Here is a 19,912-nt window from a genome sequence, read left to right as displayed (position 1 = left end):
GTGTGTGTGGAGTAAAAGCATACCAGAAGCAGCTGCGTAGTTTTCACCAGAGTTTTTTGACACGTTATTCCCCACCAGCCCACGCCCGGCCTCCACTTTTACTGAAGTTAACTTCTGTTAACTACAGTTGTGGCCTGAGGAGGAGCTTAATGTATTTATAGACACATTTAGCACATTTTAACAATCTCCTGCAACAACGTGGTGTTGCGTGTACCACAACCCTCGGCTGGTTAAAGCAGAGCAGCTACATCTTTCATCTCCCTCTGTGACAACAAACACACTCGTTCTTACTCGCAGGCATATGGTTGGTATCTGTCATATGCATAAACACTTTCTTTGGCACGTTTCCCACATGTATCCCCCTCCTCATTCCTTTCTTATCCTCTCTTCCTGCTTCTCTTCTTCTCCCTGCCCCCTTTTCCTCACCCTCCCCTTGATTTTGATTTATGAGCCCAGCAGGGGTTGTCCTCCACTTTCTCTCAGTTCATCCCCAGCCCCCTTATTTCCTCTACTTATGAAGTATGCACAGAATGCTGTTCATGCAACAGCTTTAGATAGATTCTCAAAAATGTTTCCCTTAATTACCTGTTGGTCTAAAAACGTCCAGTTTGACAGCATTTTGTTCCGCTTGTGTGTGATTCATTCGGTACCATGGTACTTTAGATGATTGCATTCTCCCAATTCTAAACCTCTGGAAAGGCAGAAAATGATCCATCACATTCATGACCTGTGTTATGTTGCTCTAAAGTTGTCCTGCTCAGCTGGGATGAATTTGTCACCGGTCTGATGGGAAAGCAAACATTTTTCAGAGGTCCTAATTTTGGGATGTAGCTTCAAGCGATGTGTTTACAGAAAAGTTATTTCCTGCTCTAAGTAAAACAGACACATTTGAAGTCAGAGAGATGCTGCCAAAAAAACAGGCTTTCCTGGAATACTTTAAAATCTCAGTTCTGTGTCTTTCTCTGTCTGTGTCATCTTTCACTTTCCTAAAGGAATAATGTCAGGCCTGGTTTAAGCCTGGGAGTATTTTAGTGATGGTGGAAGAAGCTATTTTTACCAACATAGTCCACATTCTACCGGCCGCACTCCCCCGGGTCACTTTAGCAATGCAAGTGTGTGTGGGAGACATTTTTTCTGTGTGTGTGTGTTAGAGGAAAAAACTGCCGGAAGTCAAATGAGCCTGCCATCAAGGTTATAGATACTGAGTCATAGTTTTTATATACATACACACATATTCACAACCACACCCTGAGGAGTCATATCCTTTGAAATTTCACAATAAAGTCTGTCAGAAGCATCTCAATAAGTACCAATAGGTGGCATTAAAGATTTTGTTAGCTCTTTAGTCTTTTTTACTTATGTTTTGATGAATTCCTTCTTCTTTTTCAAGTAATAACTTCCAAGCTGAGCTATAATTTTATTCATCCATAAAATCATAGAAGTTTAACCATCCCTATTACCGGAAAATTGGAAATAAATACCCAGAAAACTATACTTAAAAAACAAATATTTCACAAAAGCCTGTGGGACCATTTCAAGAAAGGACAGGGACAACATTTTGTTGGTGTCTGTATGAATCTATCCTCAGCACAACCTGAAACCAGGAAGTGAAATCGCCCTCTGGCACGTCGCTGCTGTGAACCAACTCTGTGATTAAAAATGCAGCGTCTTCCCTCTGGAGCTCATGAGGAGGGACAGAGCGCTGCTTGAGTTTATGAGAGCGTGGGCGCTGCATACATTTCAAGTTCTTGTGAATGCGTGCATCTGTGCATACATGTGCGTTTAGAGGCTGCATTTGTACGTGTGTGTGATGTTTGTGTGCCCTTAAACAGAATGGATGCTTGTAGTGTTTAATACTTCAGGGAGCAGAACAACTTGTGCATGGTGAGGTATGTATAATGCTCTTTGAAGCATATTTAAAAAGCAGTTATAGGCAAACATTTAATACATGGTTTTAAAACAACATAATAGACAGATATAAGGACATAATAGAGTGTTTATTATTTTATTATACAGCTTTTTCAGCAATAAGAACTTCTATAAATACAATTGTAATACAAGCAGTGTCAGAAATAAGCAGGTAAAACCCCTAACATTCAAGATGTTTTCTGACAATAAAGAGGGCAAAAATGATTCAAACCAAGAAATTCTAACCTGATAACAGTTTTTTGTACAGCCTTTACTTACAGTACAGACCCACAGGAGGAGTTATGGTCCTTTACAAATACACAATAATGTCTGCATACAACTGAGTCATAGTACACATCATTTATTATATGCTTACATGCTGCACAGAACATCGAGGACAAATACCTCAGTCTTTTTACATCTGCACACACAAAAGTACAAATCTGAAATAGCAATGTATATGATTTAAAAAGAAAAAAAAATGTATAGTGTTTGACAGGTTATGGGAATTGGTTCAAGAATGTTACAAATAATTGTTCTAACGAGGCAGCTCATTCTGGTGAATAGTTCAAATCAAAGCCAATTAAGGAAAATAAAAATAAAGGGGAGTGTGTGAGAGAAACTCAGGGACTTTAGCCTTTGCAGACCATTAACATGCACAGAAACCTACAGAACACACTACAGGAGAGGGAAAACCCAAACATCAGAATAGGGACTCTTTAAAGCAGGGGTGGGGAACCTTTTTCCTCTCAAGGGCCATTTCAATGTTTTCAACATTCTCCGAGGGCCGTACAAATGATTGACCTCTGCTTAAAAATACTAAAATCACAGCCCACTCATTTCACCTTTCTTTCATGCTGTGCAAAGAAAAAGCAACCTCTTAATCCAGATATCTTGCCATGACTCGCGCATGCATGCACGTGCACGGTGTGGCATGACCACCCAAACAGAAATATATGGACACAAGATGTGTGCAAATGTATTTAGACTCCTATCCATGTGAACATGATTTAAGTGGGGGGGACCTAACCTCCTCTAGGGGGGTCCCTCCCCTGGGAAGATTTGTTTTTAAATGTTGAAGTTAAAAGCATCAATCTGGTGCACTGAGAGCAACATTAGGAGATCTATGGATACATCTCTCAACACCCAGATGAAACGGAACTGGAAGCAGATTTCTTTTTCTTTATGGATATTTTACAAATCACTCTCCTTTCAACCTGTATTCTTGTTTATTAATAACAACTTTTTTTTTTACTGTCATATAGTATTTTATACCTGTTTACTTTATTCTCTTATTTTTTTATAACTATAATGATCATATAAAGATGTGCCTTTACCTCACTGGTTGGAGAAAAAGCTTCTTATATTCATTAGCATAGCTAGCTAACCAGATGCTAATAACAACAAAGTTATTGACTGTATGATCAGTATGACAGATGAACAGATCACCACTGGGCTTTCAACTAAAGACACAGACACGCAAAAACTACTGCATGTGTACGGCTCCTTATGGGTACTGCAATTTTTGGAAGTGCCGGAGCGGAGCGGCGTTCTGGTGCTCTCCGTCAGAACTGCACCCCTGTCAGACGAGACATATACCACGTGATGACACGTTAGGCTTGTGTTGTGTTCAAGGACCCTGACCTTGGCCAGGAAAAACAGGTACTCACTTGTTTAATTATTTTGCGGTCTAGATTTCTTTAATTTTTTTCTTTTTTGCGTGTGTTTATAAATTACCTCGAGGGCCACACCAAATGGTCTCGCGGGCCGTATAAGGCCCGGGGGCCGGAGGTTCCCCACCCCTGCTTTAAAGTAAGTTGCAGTATGGCCATTTATTCACAGATGTAGAACGTTTCTCACAGAATATCACCACAGCTCACATTGAGCTTTGATAATTTGACTCTTTGTTTATTGCAGCTCAACACTGATACTACTACTTTATTCTCTTGATGCACACCCACGTAATATGTTCATGCATCCTTTTTTCATGGACGTCCTAGTGCTGCAGTTTTCACATGGTTTATGTGCTTTCACTCTTTGCTTTATTTGTTTTTCTGTAACTTATTAGCTGCTGTAATAGCTCAGCTTCCCTTAGGAATCATTTTTAATTTAATCCGATCTTATCTTAGAGAACACAGGGCCGATTCATATCCCCATGAAAACAAGCAGTAGCTGTGGGAATCCTCTGTGTTATTACCACGTTATATATTTGCATTGCTCATGCACTGAGGATACAGAGGAAGATATTCTCATGGGTGATTTATGTTTTCATTAAAGAGAGCTCCTTTAACCTGGAGGCCATATGTTTCTTCATTCTGATGGTTAAAAATATCTTATTTGAGTTCAATCTCAGCGTAAGATCATGACCTCTGTCCTGAGAATTATAACGAATGTTATTATTAAGGCTCGACATAATTTTCAAGTAATATTGAAACAATACCTGCATTTGATCCATTTTGTAACCAGGAATAAAGGAAAAAAACGTTTTATAGTGTACAGTTTGTGTTGGTGGAGTGTGGTGTGTTTCACAAAATAGTAATGGTATCCTATATATTTTTTTAAATCTCTGGCCTAGTGTAGTCGATGTTTTAGTATTTAGAAAATATATACGCTTTGGATTGACATTACATTTGGATTACATTTCATTTAGCTGGTGCTTTTATCCAAAGCGACTGACAATAATATTCAACCATGAAGAAACAAACTCAGAAACAAGAATGCTGCAGGTACATTTCCTATCTATAAACCCAACCAGATTAAGTGCTACTGCATTAGCTTCACTTAAAGCCAAACCTTTGTGAGTGCCCCGCACAGAAGATATATTCTATATATATTTAATTGGCCAAGGTGCAGTGGAAATAGGTGAGTTTTCAGTCTGTGACAGAAGATGTGTCAACTTTCTGATATCCTGGTATGAGTAGGAAGCTCATTCTACCATTTAGCAGCCAGGATAGCATACAATGTGTGTATTATGTGTGGGTCCAACTAGCAGTGAGGAAGTAGCAAGCCGATTGGCCGATGCAGAGTGATGAAGTGTAGGATTTACCATGTCCTGGATGTAGGAAGAACGATAGTTACGTATGTAACTACGGTTCTATAAATCCTGGATGACCGCCAGAGGCGGCGCTTACCACTGAATATCTTCTGTCTCGCGCATGTGCAGGTCGAATACTTATATCAACAAAGTCACGTGTGACCTCGTATGACCCCGGAAGGCCTAAGTTCCGGTGTGTCAACGAGTTCAGTCCTATGGAATCTTCTCGCAGGAACACGAGATTCCTAGTGACCAAGAACTCTGGCGGTCATCCAGCATTCATAGAACCGTAGTTACATATGTAACTACGGTTCTATCGTTCTATTTCATCCTTACTGACCGCCAGAGGCAGTGCTTAGCACTGGATGACTTATATCAAGAGTCACGAGGAAGTCTGAATACTTACCCTATAAGGATGGCCTAGATGGACTCTGCAGGAGAACCACACCCAGCGGGTGAGGGGCGGCAACATTCACTATGTAGTATCTGGCTAATGTGCTCGGGGATGCCATGTGGCCGTGGCACATATGTCCTCCAGGGGCACACCTCTCAAGGTCGCCCATGACGTGGAGACACTCCTGGTAGAGTGGCACTTTACTCTGGGTGGCAAGGGATGGTCATTCGCCTTGTATGCCTGGGCAATGACGTCCACGATCCAGTGGGACAAGCGCTGTTTTGAGAGAACACAGCCCCTTCTAGGTCACCGTAACACAGAAAGAGCTTTTTAGACTGACGTATGCCTGCGGTAGTCTGGAGATAAGCTCTAAGGGCCCGCACCGGGCATAGGAGTCTTGACCTCTCTTCCCCCTCTCCTGATGGGGGGTCAAACCGTGCCAGCTGGATAGGCCGATTTAAAATGAGAGCGTGCCAGCACCTTAGGGAGGAACGCTGTATTCAGCCATAAGGGGATACCTGAGCCATCTGAGTTCCACCTCAGACACGAGCTGTTCACGGACAAGGCCTGAAGCTCGCTTACACGCTTTGCTGAGGTGATGGCAAGAAGGAAAGCAGTCTTAGCTGAGAGCCACCTCAGTTCTTCCTGTGACAAGGGTTCAAAGGGAGGCGGGCATCCAGCACCAAGGGCAAAGCCTCAGAGCTCCCCTTAAGAAGAAGGATACCAGCCTATGGCTCCCCACTGTGTTGTTGTCAACCCTTGCGTGTTGAGCTGATATAGAATACACCCTGATGGTAGCGGGACACCGGCCGTCGTCCATGAGGGACTGCAGGAACTCAAGGATAGTAGGCACCAAGCAATGTACTGGGTCCTCATTTCGCCCTTGGCACCAGTCAGAAAACAGTTTCCACCTGTTTTCGTACTGCCTACGAGTAGAGAATGCATTGAGAATAGTCCTCCTGACAGGCTCTATGCAGTCGCTCAGCAGCGGGTCCAGACCCACAGCTGGAGGCGGCAGGGGTCGGAGTGCCACATCCAACCCTCCAGCTGAGACAAGAGATCCTTCCTGTTTGGGAGATGCCAAGGCGTTCCGCAACAGAGTCTGTGCAGCAGGGGGAACCAAGTCCTGGCTGGCCAGAAGGGGGCCACCAGAAGAAGCCTGTGGCCCTGATGAAGCACTTTGAGGAGTGTTGGTAGGATCAGAGGAAGGGGTGGATAGGTATAGAGAAGACACCCTGGCCATCAATGAGCCAGGGAGTCCTGCCCAAAGGGCTGGTCTTCTCCTTCAAGGAGAACCATAGGGGGCAGTGGGTCGACATCTTCGAGGCAAAGAGATCTACCTCTGCCCTGCAGAAGAGACCCCAAATGCTGGTCACCACTTCTGGATGAAGCCGCCACTCCCCCGGGGGAGGCTTGTGACGGGAGAGGAAGCCGGCGACTTGGTTCTGCTCTCCGGACAGATACATTGACCGTAGGCTGGCCAGGCAAGGAGCTGCCCAGGTCAGGAGAGACTGGGACACCTCTAGCAAGCGTGCAGATTTGGTGCCCCCCTCGTGGTTTATGTGATACACTGTTGTAGTGTTGTCCGAGCAGACAAGCACATGCCTCCCCCTCAGGTATGGCAGGAAGTGCCTGAGGGCTAGGTGCACAGCTCGTAGCTCTAGCACGTTGATGTGTTTTGTGCAGTCCTGAACAGACCACTGCCCACGAGCTGTCCTGTTTTGCCACACCGCACCCCATCCCGATAGGCTGGCATCCGTCGTAACGGTCTCTCTGCGGAAAGGGACGGAGCCCATGGCCAGGCCCCTCGACATATACAACCTCTCCCTCCATGGGGATAGAGTGGAGAGGCACTGTTGTGACACCCTTGATTTTTCTGTGCCTGTGAAACTTGGGGTCTAAGTGGAGGCCGTTCAGCCATCTCTGCAGGGGGCGCAGTGACAACAAGCCCAAGGGAACGACAGCTGTCAGCTTGCCCAAGAGGCGGAGAAAAAGAATATATGCCAGAGACCTGCCCCTTTTTGAAGAGGGTAAGAAGCTGGAGGATGTCGTCCAGGCACTGAGCAGATGGACAGGCCCGCATAGTGACTGTGTCCAGAGCCACCCCAATGAAGGTTAGGCTCTGAGAGGGGTTCAGACAACTCTTCTCCATGTTCACCTTGAGGCCTAGCCGGGCAACATGAGAGAGAAGGAGAGCCATGTCCTGGGTCGACTGCAACCGGGATGGTGCACAGATCAACCAGTCGTCTAAGTATGGCAGAATCTTCATACCCTGAGACTGCAGGGGCGAGAGGGGATGGGAGCGGCCTCGGGAGGCAGACGCGGAACCTCTAGGCCTACCGGCGGGGGGAGGCATGTCTCTGCGAAGAGCTGAGAACTGTTGCCTGGTCTGACTAGCTTGGACAGTCCGTTCGAGCACCTGAACTGCTGAACTGAACAGCTCCCCCGGCTCCACTGGGACAGCACAGAGAATCCTCCTACATGCCTCTGATAAGGGTGACTGCCAGCCAAACCTGGCTACGAGTCTGGACGAGAGTGGACATCAGATGCCCAAGCTCTCTAGACATCAGAGTGAACGCTAATGAGGCGTCACTGAGGCTGGTAGAGGAAGCGCTGAAAGCATCCTGCTGCAGGGAAGCTGAGAGGGCGAGCATGAGGTGAGAGGGAATTGCCTACACGGCCCATGCGCGCCGCTGTAATCGTAAGCCTTAGTGAGCAGGTCATCAGTGACCCGACATTGGGGTCGAGGGCACCTGGCCTCCGACCTCAGAGCTTTGTCAGGAGAAACTATGAGGGAAGCAATGGTAGGCTCAACAGCCGGCATGCGGTCAAGGCCGAATCTTGCCGCATCCTGCATGGCAGCCAGGGCTCGGCCATCGGACGTAAGACTGGAAAGAGCCTTAGTGTCCCTCCAGCATGCATGTAACTCCCTCAGATACTCACCCATGGAGCCGTCATCTTCCCCCTCCGAGGATCCATGAGCTGAGGTACAGGAACCAGGCCCAGAAGCATGGGATGGGCCCTCCTCGTCATACTAATTAAAATGAGTGGCTGAAGCTGCCATCAAGACCACATTGTCATCTGAAACCAGCTCAGCCATGGGTGGATTGGGTGCAGCGGCGTGCTCTGTACGGGCACCAGAATGGAGAGCCAGAAGTGACTTCATCTGGGCTAGCTCAGTAGTGAGCAGGTCCACCCTGGAGGACAGCCTATCATGCTTAGTCCTCTTCTTGGGCGGGGCACCCAAGCCTCTCCGAAAGGCTCTCCCTCAGATGCTCAAGGCCAAGACAAGAGGGGAAAAGGTCATGGCCATCCTCTGGTTGAAGAGGAGCCATACATGTGTTACAGCCGTTAAACATAGTGAAAGTACCAACAAAAACACATAAAACAGACTAATTGCTCCTGGCTTGGCAGCTTAAACCACTCTGAGCGAGAGCACTCAGCTGACTGTAAATAACCGGGCCAGGAAACAATATATGCAGTGGAGGGGAGTGAGGATGGAACAGGAACCAATTGTGCGCCATGAGAGGGGAGCGAAGACACTCTCTTCACTAGCGCCGTAACAAGTTAGCTTTGAGCGAGAGCACTCCGCTAACTGGAGGATGGAACAGGAACCAATTGTGTGCCGTGAGAGGGGAGCGAAGACACTCTCTTCACTAGCGTCGTAACGAGTTAGCTTTGAGCGAGAGCACTCAGCTAACTGGAGGATGGAACAGGTAAGGAAACCAAATGTGTGCAGTGAGAGGGGAGCGGAGACGCTCTCTTCACTAGTGCAGTAACAAGTTAGCTTGAGCGAGAGCACTCGGCTAACTTGGACACAATTATCTATTAGCTTGAGAATAGATAGCACAATCAGCAATAAATGGCAGGGATCTCACCGACTGACGTGCAGGAGCGTCCGCTCTTTACCGGTCTGGACCTCGAGAGGTGAACACCGCGGTCCCCTCCCTTGGGAGGGCCCGCAGCTCCGATCGAGACGATCACAAGGCTACAGGTAGCGATGAGCTTGAATCGAATTTTTCAATAAGCGAGCTTGGCTTCTACTCATAAAGTAGTAACCTGTGCAGCGAGAAGATGAAAAAGGACTGAACTCGTTGACAACACCAGAACTTATGCCTTCCGGGGTCATACGAGGTCACACGTGACTTTGTTTATATAAATATTCGACAGAAGATATTCAGTGCTAAGCACCGCCTCTGGCGGTCAGTAAGGATGAAATAGAACCAGATCCCTTCACATCACAGTAGGCCAGTACCAGTTTCTAGAAGTGGATTTGGGCAGCCACTAGCAGCCAGCGAAGGGAGCGGAGGAGCGGTGCATTTTGGGAGAACTCACCGCATGCTTCCCATTTCTAAACAAAAAGACACATGTCAGCCTCTGTCATAGACGTTGGTCAACTACTGAGTCAATACAGCTTTATGAGGAAGACTTTTACAGGATGGCTGCAACTCCAAAGTTGCTCAAGAAAAGGAAGTCCCCTTTCCCAGCATGCACACTCTCTGTCTCACTTTCTATCTGTAACACACACACACACACACACACACACACACACACACAGCATCATGTGCAGTCCTACGTTAGCGCTTGCCTCAGCTTTAGGTTTGGCACGCCACCACTTCCTCTCACAGTTTTTTACTGTGTATATACAGTATATTTGCATACATATACATGTATATCCTGTGGAGTGTAACATGATCTTATTGGTAACTTTCCATAACCTCCGTTATCCTGCATTCATGTTATTATCAGCAGGTGTGTTTATAAGTAGTTCATAAGCACAGAGAACACAGGCTCACCGCATGCTAGGTGTTTCTAAAGTAGATGACAATGTATGTGTGTCGTTTAAGAGGAAAAGATGCCTGTTTTTGTTGTTGTTATTACTGTCAGGAAATGTACAACCTAACCCTGGTCCGCCCAGTAGTAGTAGTAAGATCGCTACTCCTGCTGATTTTAAAGCTAGGTCTGGGTTGGGTTTCATCCACTTGAATGTGCGCAGTCTGTTAGGTAAACTAGATTTTGTCCGCATCTGGGTGAGCTCGACTGACGCTGACGTCATTGTTTTATCAGAAACATGGCTAAACAAATCTATTTTGGCCTCTGACATTGCCTTAAATGGTTATAATGTGTATCGTTCCGACCGGCCTAATAAAGGTGGTGGCGTTGCCATTTATGTTAAGAATAAATTCAGTGTAACCACATTAGTTTCCAAATCTATCAGTAAGCAATTCGAATTTTTAGCCTTAAATATAGAAGTGGCAAAGGGGCAACAGGTCATGGTGGTGGGCTGTTACAGACCCCCCTCAGCTGTCAAGGACTCCTTGTCTTCACTAGCAAATATTTTATCGCAACTAGACTACAAGGAAATAGTGCTACTTGGAGATTTTAACTGGGACTGGTTAACTGCAGTGTCAGAGGATTTTAAAAACCTTTGTATCTCTTTGAATGTTACTCAGATTGTTGACAGTCCTACTCGCCCTAACATTAAGTTCCCTAATAAATCAATCAATCAATCAATGTTTATTTATATAGCCCAATGTCACAAATGTTACATTTGTCTCAGTGGACTTTACAGTTTGTACAAAATATCAGTATGACAATACGACACCCTCTGTCCTTAGACCCTCACATCGTACAAGGAAAAACTTCCGAAGAAAACCCACAGTTTAAAGGGAAAAATGGGAGAAACCTCAGGGAGAGCAACAGAGGAGGGATCCCTCTCCCAGGACTGACAGATGTGCAAATAGATGCCGTGTGTAAATTGAAAAGATAATACATTTGCAATATAGGTAGTCCAAATGTTTGGAAATGCATGTGTGTATAATAGGAAGATGAATCCACGAGGATATCCATCCAGGACCTATGATCCAGGACCACAGCCACGACTCAAGATCCAGGGCTCGCGATCCAGGACAGAGGAGCGCAGGATCATCCATGACTCCGGATCCCGGCGTATATAGACACCAAAAAGAAAGACATTTGGGGAAGCTGGGTTAATCGGAACATGAGAGTACACAAGTATAGACAGAGAGAAGGAAGAAGTAAGATGTCCCCCGACAAACTAAGCCTATATCAGCAAAACTAGGGGCTGAATCTAATCAGCCCTAACTATAAGCTTTATCAAAAAGGAAGGTCTTAAGCGCACTCTTAAAAACGGATAGGGTGTCTGCCGCCCGAACACAAACTGGAAGCTGATTCCACAAATGTGGAGCTTGATAAGAAAAGGCTCTGGCTCCCATTGTACTTTTAGAGACTCTAGGAACAACCAACAACCCTGCATTCTTGGAACGCAATGCCCTAGTAGGACAGTAGGGTATAATGAGTTATTTAAGGTAAGATGGCGCCTGCCCATTAAGGGCTTTGTAGGCAAGAAGAAGAATTTTAAATTCTATCCTGTGTTCTATAGGGAGCCAGTGTAAGGCAGCCAGAACAGGAGTAATGTGGTCCCTTTTCCTAACTCTGGTTAGTACACGAGCCGCAGCATTTTGAATCAGCTGAAGCGACTTGACTGACTTCTTGGTACACCCTGATAATAAGGAGTTACAATAATCCAGCCTTGAAGTAGCAAATGCATGGACTAGTTTCTCTGCATCGTTTTGAGGCAAGATATGCCTGATTTTTGCAATGTTACGTAGATGGAAGTAGGCGGTCCTTGAAATTGATTTTATGTGGGCGTTAAAGGATAAATCCTGATCAAATATAACACCAAGATTCCTTACAGTCTCACTGGAGGCCAAATTAATGCCATCCATAGTTAGTATATCCTTAGATAATTTGTTTCGTGGATTCTTCGGGCCAAGTACAATAACTTCAGTTTTGGTCGTGTTTAACATCAAAAAGTTTAAGGTCATCCACGTTTTTAAGTCCTTGAGGCAGTCTTGAATTTTATTTAGATGATTAATTTCATCAGGCTTGATTGATAAATATAGTTGAGTATCATCCGCATAACAATGAAAATGTACAGAATGATTCCTTATAATATTGCCTAATGGAAGCATATATAATGTGAACAGAATAGGTCCGAGCACTGAGCCCTGTGGCACTCCATGGCTAACTTTGGTTTGCGTGGAAGATTCATCATTGACATGTACAAACTGAGAGCGTTCAGATAGATAGGACCTAAACCAGTCTAAAGCAGTTCCCTGTATGCCAACTAAGTGCTCTAGTCTTTGCAATAAGATATCATGGTCGATAGTATCAAATGCAGCACTGAGATCGAGCAAAACAAGAATAATAGAATAAATCCTCCCTAATTGATCTCATTTTAACTAATGCTCCCTATAAATACTTATCTGTGGGAGTATTTGCGAATGATCTGAGTGATCACTGTGTTGTAGCCACAATTAGGGACACTAAGGTCCAAAAGGTTAAACCTCGTATTATCATCAAGAGAGACATAAAACATTTTGTGGAGCAGGGTTTTGTTCATGATCTGTTTGGGTTTGATTGGGGAAAAATGGATCTGTGTGCTGATGTAGAAACTGCATGGTCTTATTTTTATCTTGGTTTTATGGAGATCATTGATAGACATGCACCCCTTCGTAAATTTAGAGTGAAGGGACGAGACAATCCTTGGTTTTCTGCTGAACTGTCCAGTTTTCTTCATGAGAGAAACAAGGCCTGGGCAAAGGCTAGGCAATCAGGCTCAGAGGTAGAATGGCTGCGTTTTAGGCAGCTAAGGAATAGCTTCACTTCAAATGTCAAAAGTGCTAAGTCGAAGTACTATTTGTCAGTTACCACAGAAAACCATAAAATCCATATCCACCGGTGAGATCCGTAATGAGCTACCTCCGTGCCTTACCACAGCATCTGGCTCTATATCGGACAGGGCCACCATGTTAAATTGCTTTAATGAGCATTTTGTGTCCTGTGGCTCTATGTTTCATTATGTCACTAACTCTGCTTCTGTGAACACCCCAATCCGTGACTCTGAACAATGTGGTCTGGAAAACCCTTTCAGTTTTACTCCTTTTACTGTCAATGTTGTTCATGAAGCTTTATCTAAGCTAGATCCTAAGAAACCTGCTGGCCCGGACAACGTAGAACCTTTCTTTTTAAAGATAGCTGCAGATGTTATTGCTCTTCCTCTTACTACTCTTTTTAACCTCTCTCTCAGCACAAATGCAATTCCAAAAGTATGGAAGTTAGCTTATGTCTTGCCTTTACTAAAAGGAGGGGAGGCAACTATTTTAAATAACTATAGGCCAATCTCTAAATTGTCAGTTCTGGCGAAGGTGCTCGAACGCCTAGTGAGTGAACAGGTAAAGGAGTTTTTATGTAAAAATGATATCCTGTCTAAACATCAGTCAGGCTTCAGAAAGCAACATAGTACCATCACTGCCACAATGAAAGTGGTGAATGATGTGGCGAGTATTTTAGACAATAAGCAGAGTTGTGCAGCTCTATTTATTGACCTTTCCAAAGCGTTTGATACCGTCGATCATCGCATCTTAAAGCAGAGGCTACTCAGTATTGGCATATCCAGCCATGCAGTGGGGTGGTTTGTGAACTACCTCTCTGAAAGGTCCCAATGTGTTCACTTTGATGGGCTGTCTTCTGAGTGGTTAAACATTGCTAATGGTGTTCCTCAAGGTTCTGTTTTAGGTCCACTTTTATTCTCCATCTACATCAATAGTTTAGGTGAAAATGTGAATGAAGCTACTTTACATTTTTATGCGGACGATACCGTGATGTACTGTGCAGGTCCCTCCATTAAGGAGGCTGGTGTTAAATTACAGGCTGTTCTTAACATTATTCAGACTCAGCTCGCTGAACTTAAGCTTCTTTTAAATGTTGATAAAACCAAGGTAATGCTCTTTTCTAAAGCTAAAAAGACACCAGAGCCTGTTTTGGACATTGTTACTATGCAAGGACAAGTACTTGAAGTGGTTACCTGTTATAAATACCTAGGTATCTGGCTTGATGATTGTCTTACTTTTAAACTTCATGTCAATAACCTGCTTAAAAAGCTAAGGGTTAGGCTAGGTTTCTTTTTCAGAAACAAGTCCTGTTTCTCGCTTGAGGCCAGGAAAAGGCTAGTCACTGTGACCTTTTTACCTGTGCTGGACTATGGTGATCTGATGTATATGAATGCACCGGCCTATTGCCTGAACAAGTTAGATGCCGCCTATCACAGCGCACTGAGATTTGTCACAAATTGTAAAGCACTTACTCATCACTGTACCCTGTCTGCCATCACTTACTGTAAAGAGGCTCAGTCATTGGTACACGTTTATTTATAAAGCTTTGTTGGGTAAACTCCCGTATTATATCTGCTCTCTGATAACACAGAGAGTTGCAAGCAGCTATTGTCTGAGATCGCATGATGTAGTATTGTTAGATGTGCCAAGAGCAAGGACTGTCTTAGGTAAGACAGCTTTTATGTGCGCAGCTCCACTTGCTTGGAACAATCTTCAGCAAGAATTGAAACTGAGCAATCTCATTCCTCTGCATGTTTTTAAAGCTAGGCTAAATGAAATGCTCGTTAATACTATGGCCACTTGTAAATGTCTATAACTATGTAAATGTATCCTGTAAATATAATGTATAATGTCCTTTATTGTTTTATGTTTCATGTGGAACCTATATGCTGCAGGTCTCCCTTGAAAAAGAGATCTATGATCTCAATGGGACCAATCTCGTTAAATAAAGGTTTGAAATTAAATTAAATGAAGGCTAGTGAAATATATATCACATCTTTATGCATTACTGCAGATACTGTACTAGCACAAACATCCACTGAATACCACATAACTCTCTCTTTACGCTGGCTGAAGATACTTTTTCTTAATTTAAGCATTTCCCTTTGGAAATGTGTCTTCAACTCTGCACTGCAGTCCCAGAAACATTAGATAATAAATACATTTATTTGAGAGGAATGCACTCTGAATTCAGTCTGTTTTCAGTTTGCTTTATGTCATCACTTTTGCACTTAAATCCTGAAACTATATAGGTGAAACATACAACATTTAAACTCTGCCACCTAGTGGTGACTATTGTCACAACATTATCAGAAACTCCCTTTTAGTTGTATTAATGTATGCAATACATTCAGTCGGAGTTGATTCATCATTATTTATAGATAAGAATAATTCATGTCAGACGGTTGTTTGAGCCCTGTGATGAAATTCTTGCCTTTTCATCATTCTCATTTCCTAATTTTCTTAACCACAGTCTTGAAACCTGTTGCCTCCTTCTTCTTTCTCTTTCATCAAATACTTTTGGTTTGGTCATTACTTTAACGTGTAAAACTCTCTTCTTGTAGCAAATGTTGAATACAAATGAATGCAATCTCTGTGCATGTACAGGGTTTAATTTCTGTTTTCTTTTTCTGTTGGTCTCTCTGTGTAGTGCCCAGGCAGAAGGGGATGTGAAGGAGGAGATACTGCAGCCGCCTGAGCCTCACCCCGTCCCCCCCATCCTGACTCCGTCTCCCCCGTCAGCCTTCCCCACCGTCACAAATGTACGGCAGGACAACGACCGCTACCACCCCAAACCTGTCATCCACGTCCTGGCTACACAGGTGAGTCCAGCTTTACAGAAACGTACACAGTTGCTGGTCATTTTTTTTATTTTACAAATATCAAATAAGACAAAAACTAATCCTAAACACTAACTCCCTTTCAGACCTGCTCCCCCCCCCCAACACAGAGACGACTTCTGTTGTTTTCTAGGTGGTGCTGCATTTGGAAAAGGTGCTTCAATGTTTCCTTTACTTTTCCTTTCAGAATAAAGACGCCGACCAGCAGCAGAACAAATCTGAACCCAGTCTAAACAAGCAGAGCAGTCCCTCAGAGCAGAAAGACCAAAATCTACAAAGTGGAAAACAGCCGACTCAGGTCTCAAATCTAGATCTCAACGACAACTATAACAACAAATCAACATCCAGTAAATCGGACTCGGGCCAGAGCCAGACGCAGACCCCCTCCTCGCCGCTCTCCCCGGCTGTTTTAGAATGTTCTGGCGTTCCTCGGATCGAGAGGAAGCTGAGCATTGAGATTAAAAAGGTGCCGTTACAGGAAGGACCTCGTAGTTTTGACACTTCCTCCTCCATGGGGGTAGCAGGCGGAGCGGGCAGCGGCTCAGCCAATAACGCAGGAGCGCTGCAGAGAAGCCACGCCTTCAAAGCCCGCTCTGGCCAATCCCTGCTCACGTCTAGCTCTTCGCTGTCGGAGGACTCGGGCACAGAGGGAGGAGCGGGTGGGTGTGGGGAGGGTCCTGCAGAGGGGGGGGTCCTCACCAGACCAAACCACCTCCCTGTGAAGAGTGAGAAGGGGGAGACACTCGGGGGGGAGAAACTGGACGTGAAGGGTGGCCATACAGCGTGGAGTCAGGCCTGCAACAGTCCTGACAAACACTTCCCCAAAACCTCCTCCTCCTCTTCCTCCTCAGACCGTGCCGCTCCCTCCTCCTCCTCTTCCTCCTCCTCCTCCACTCCTGTTAGGACTGCCCTGTGCTTCACCAACCCCCTGCACTCGGATAACTCGGACGAGGAGGGGGACAGCGAGATGTCCGGAGGAAACGAGGGTTACCGTACTAATGTATCCATGGCAACAGCCGTGGTAACAGCATCCCCTCACCATGGAGACCAGCTGCCGGTCCGGAAGGTGTCGTCCATGTCCATCGCAGGGCAGGGGTCTCCGTCAGCCACAGCAAGTATGTCAGTCTGCTGCTTTGATTGAATGACTCTGACTCTAACTAACTGGCTGCTTCCTCTCACAGCATCCACTAACAACTATACAGGAAGTCAGTTAAATAGGAATCTGAATGAACTCAATCATAATAAATAAATCCTATTAAGGCCTAGTCCACTCGTACACAGGTATTTTTGTACATTGGGTTTCATCCTCCTTAGCTCTAAGAAACTAAATCCTATCTATGCACATGCATACACACACAACCCCAAACATGTCTGTAGCAGTGTCTGATTCATGGGAGTGTTGGATAATGGGAGCTCCACAACACATTCTGACCCCTCTGTCCCTCAACATAGGGAAACAGTAACTTTACATTCATCTGTGAACATGTAAGTAAAGTCATTTGGATACTTCTGCAATTATATATATTTCTGCCGCCACTGCATTCTCTAAAAGGAGTCAACGGCGCTTAAACAAGCCAAACACTTCCTCTCTACGTGTCAGTTTCTAAATGGTTCACCCTAACAAGAGTTTTACAAAATCACCATTTTCATGGACCCCAAATGCTGTGTTATGGTGGAGGAAAGGCCTAAATGCATAGAAAAAAGCTTGGTTAACATAAATCCCAGTGTACGTGTGGAGGAAGTTGTTGACATCAGTTTGTTGGTAAATCAGTTCTGAGGAGTCTATTTAAAGGGGAATACCTCCTTGAATTTAAAAAAAGAAACAATATCCTATTTAATACAATTGGAGCACGAGCTACTAGCTAAAGCCAGAAACCAGACATTATCACCAAGGCCATTCACCCATATAGTCAGTTTCAAAATCTTTCCCAATAGTTTATTAAGCAGTTTCAGCCTTATTCTACATGACATATTTCAGTGTTTGGATTTGGGAGAGAGTTTACTAATATTTCTGTATTGAATTTGAGCATAGGAACAACCTGTGGGCATTTTCAAATGGGTGTACTTCCCATTAAGTTCTACGGACTCTATCTCTGGTAAAAAACCTGAGAGTAACTCTTTATTCTCCTCACACACATTCGCTCAGAGGAACCACACGCTACATGTTCTGGGTTAGACAACAGACCACATGCTAATTAATAACCTGTATCTGTCAACACACACCACTGTCCTGTCCTCACTGCTGGGTTCAGACGGAGGCAGAGAGACGAGATGGAAAGAAGTCACAAGAGAAACCGAGATAGTTCTACTGAGCTCGTCTCAGTGGCTGTATAACTAATTGGTCGGTTTGTGAGGAATGCTGCAAATGTTAACAGGCAAACATCTGTCAAAACAACTCTCCTCTTCCTCTCTCAGCTTGTGTGTGTTTGTCTAAGTGAGTGGGATTGCAAATGGGAGAAAGAAACCCTGTTTTTGTTTCAGTGTGTGTGTGCATGTTGGATGGTGAAGGATCAACACTGCATGATTGGGATGAATACACAGCAGCCAACTGTGCTCACTTTGTGTTGAACAGAGCTGTGACCCTCTGTGAGGCTCCTGTCATCATCAGACCTGAGCTGGGTTTATCTTCTGGAGCCAAAGACCCGCTCCTCTTCTCTGAGGATTTCAAAATCATGAGGTTTTGAAATCTGATTTTCGCTGCGATTGGAGCTGACATGGAATGTTTTGAAGTGGCTTGGAAATGGTTTTGTTCTTGAATGGATTCAAAGCTTGATGAATTAAGACTTAACTGCATACTTACATATTTGGATTCACTGTTCGGGTGCATGATGTCCATCTATCAATAAATCAGTTAAAAAGATAATAAAAATGGTGTGGAATAAGTAGATTAGCCATAGGTTTTTAAAGGGTTTCCAGCCCCACTCAACTGGAAATAGTTCATAGATGTTTTCCAGGATGGGTGATACAAGTTTATGATCCGACTTGTGCCAGATATTTTAGAGAACATAGCCTTTTAGTAGTTTAAGAACGTAGATAACACTCTATCAGACCATAGTAATTATACAAACCTAAACAAATCTTGATACGACATTTTAAAGAAAATGAATGTACCCAAGGTGCTTACTGTGATGTTGAAGAAAGTTGCAATGTGCACAGACAGAGCACAAATAACACGTTTTTATTTTAAATTGGATCCTTCTTGTTTCAGGAACTAAAGAGAAAATAGGCTGTTAGAGTGACAACAACATGGATTTCTTTAAAAAAATATATATATATATATATATATATTCATTCATACTAGACAGCCATAACACACACTTTGAGGAACTATTCTTCCAAAATAAAGTGATGCTTTCTAATAATATCAAATACAATTCTAATGTTGTGGAAGCCATTTAAATGTCTCATACATCATGCTCTCCTGAAGTATTTCCAGTATGTAGGAAAACTGCAGAGGTTCTCCTGGTCCTGGATGGGCTACTTGTGTTTTGGTGTGCTTGGCTTCTGGCACTGTGTGTGTGTGGGCTGTGGTGCTTTGAGTCGGTGTGAGGCTCTGATGGCTGCTGTCCGCTTGTTCACAATCTAACTGCTGTTAGAGAGGGCTGAGAGCTTGCTGATGCTGCTGTTGGTTAAGGACAAAAAGCTGGTGGCTGCTGGTTGAATCATCAATTAACCAACCAAACTGTACAAACATTTTTATAAAAGGTGTTTGCAGTTCAAAGAAGAAATACAATCAGTTAAAAACAGGGAAAACAATGCGTGTAAAGTTAGAATTAAAAACATACAGTCAATGTAGACAATAAATTATTCTTAAACCTGCCAATCAAAATCTTTGCTTTGCTATCGGTATATGTGATATTTCCTTAATTAGTATTCAATTATTATCTGGACAAATAAACATGCTAGTTCCACTTTTCTCATATTGATTAAACTTGCTCAATGGATTTTGCTCTCACTTCAGTGAGATCAGGAACAACAGAATAATTTGGCTCTGGCTCTAATAACTTATAGTGACATTAACCTGCTGTACACACTCGTA

The 19,912-nt window shown here is 44.0% G+C and overlaps 1 protein-coding gene across 4 annotated transcripts in view; it reads left to right on the top strand.

The window, feature by feature from the left end:
- The window catches only part of LOC117542861 (tyrosine-protein phosphatase non-receptor type 12-like), a 64,409-nt gene that overhangs the window by 35,272 nt on the left and 9,225 nt on the right, over nucleotides 1–19,912 (top strand). For all 4 annotated transcript variants that reach the window (XM_034210739.1, XM_034210741.1, XM_034210743.1 and 1 more), the window contains 2 exons: nucleotides 15,684–15,855; nucleotides 16,061–16,988. In XM_034210739.1, coding sequence (XP_034066630.1) covers nucleotides 15,684–15,855; nucleotides 16,061–16,988 — 1,100 coding nt within the window. The remainder of the gene's footprint in view (nucleotides 1–15,683; nucleotides 15,856–16,060; nucleotides 16,989–19,912) is intronic.

Source organism: Gymnodraco acuticeps, unplaced genomic scaffold (genome assembly GCF_902827175.1).
Source record: "Gymnodraco acuticeps unplaced genomic scaffold, fGymAcu1.1, whole genome shotgun sequence".
Lineage (NCBI taxonomy): Eukaryota > Metazoa > Chordata > Actinopteri > Perciformes > Bathydraconidae > Gymnodraco > Gymnodraco acuticeps.
This window is presented reverse-complemented; position numbering and strand designations above follow the sequence as displayed.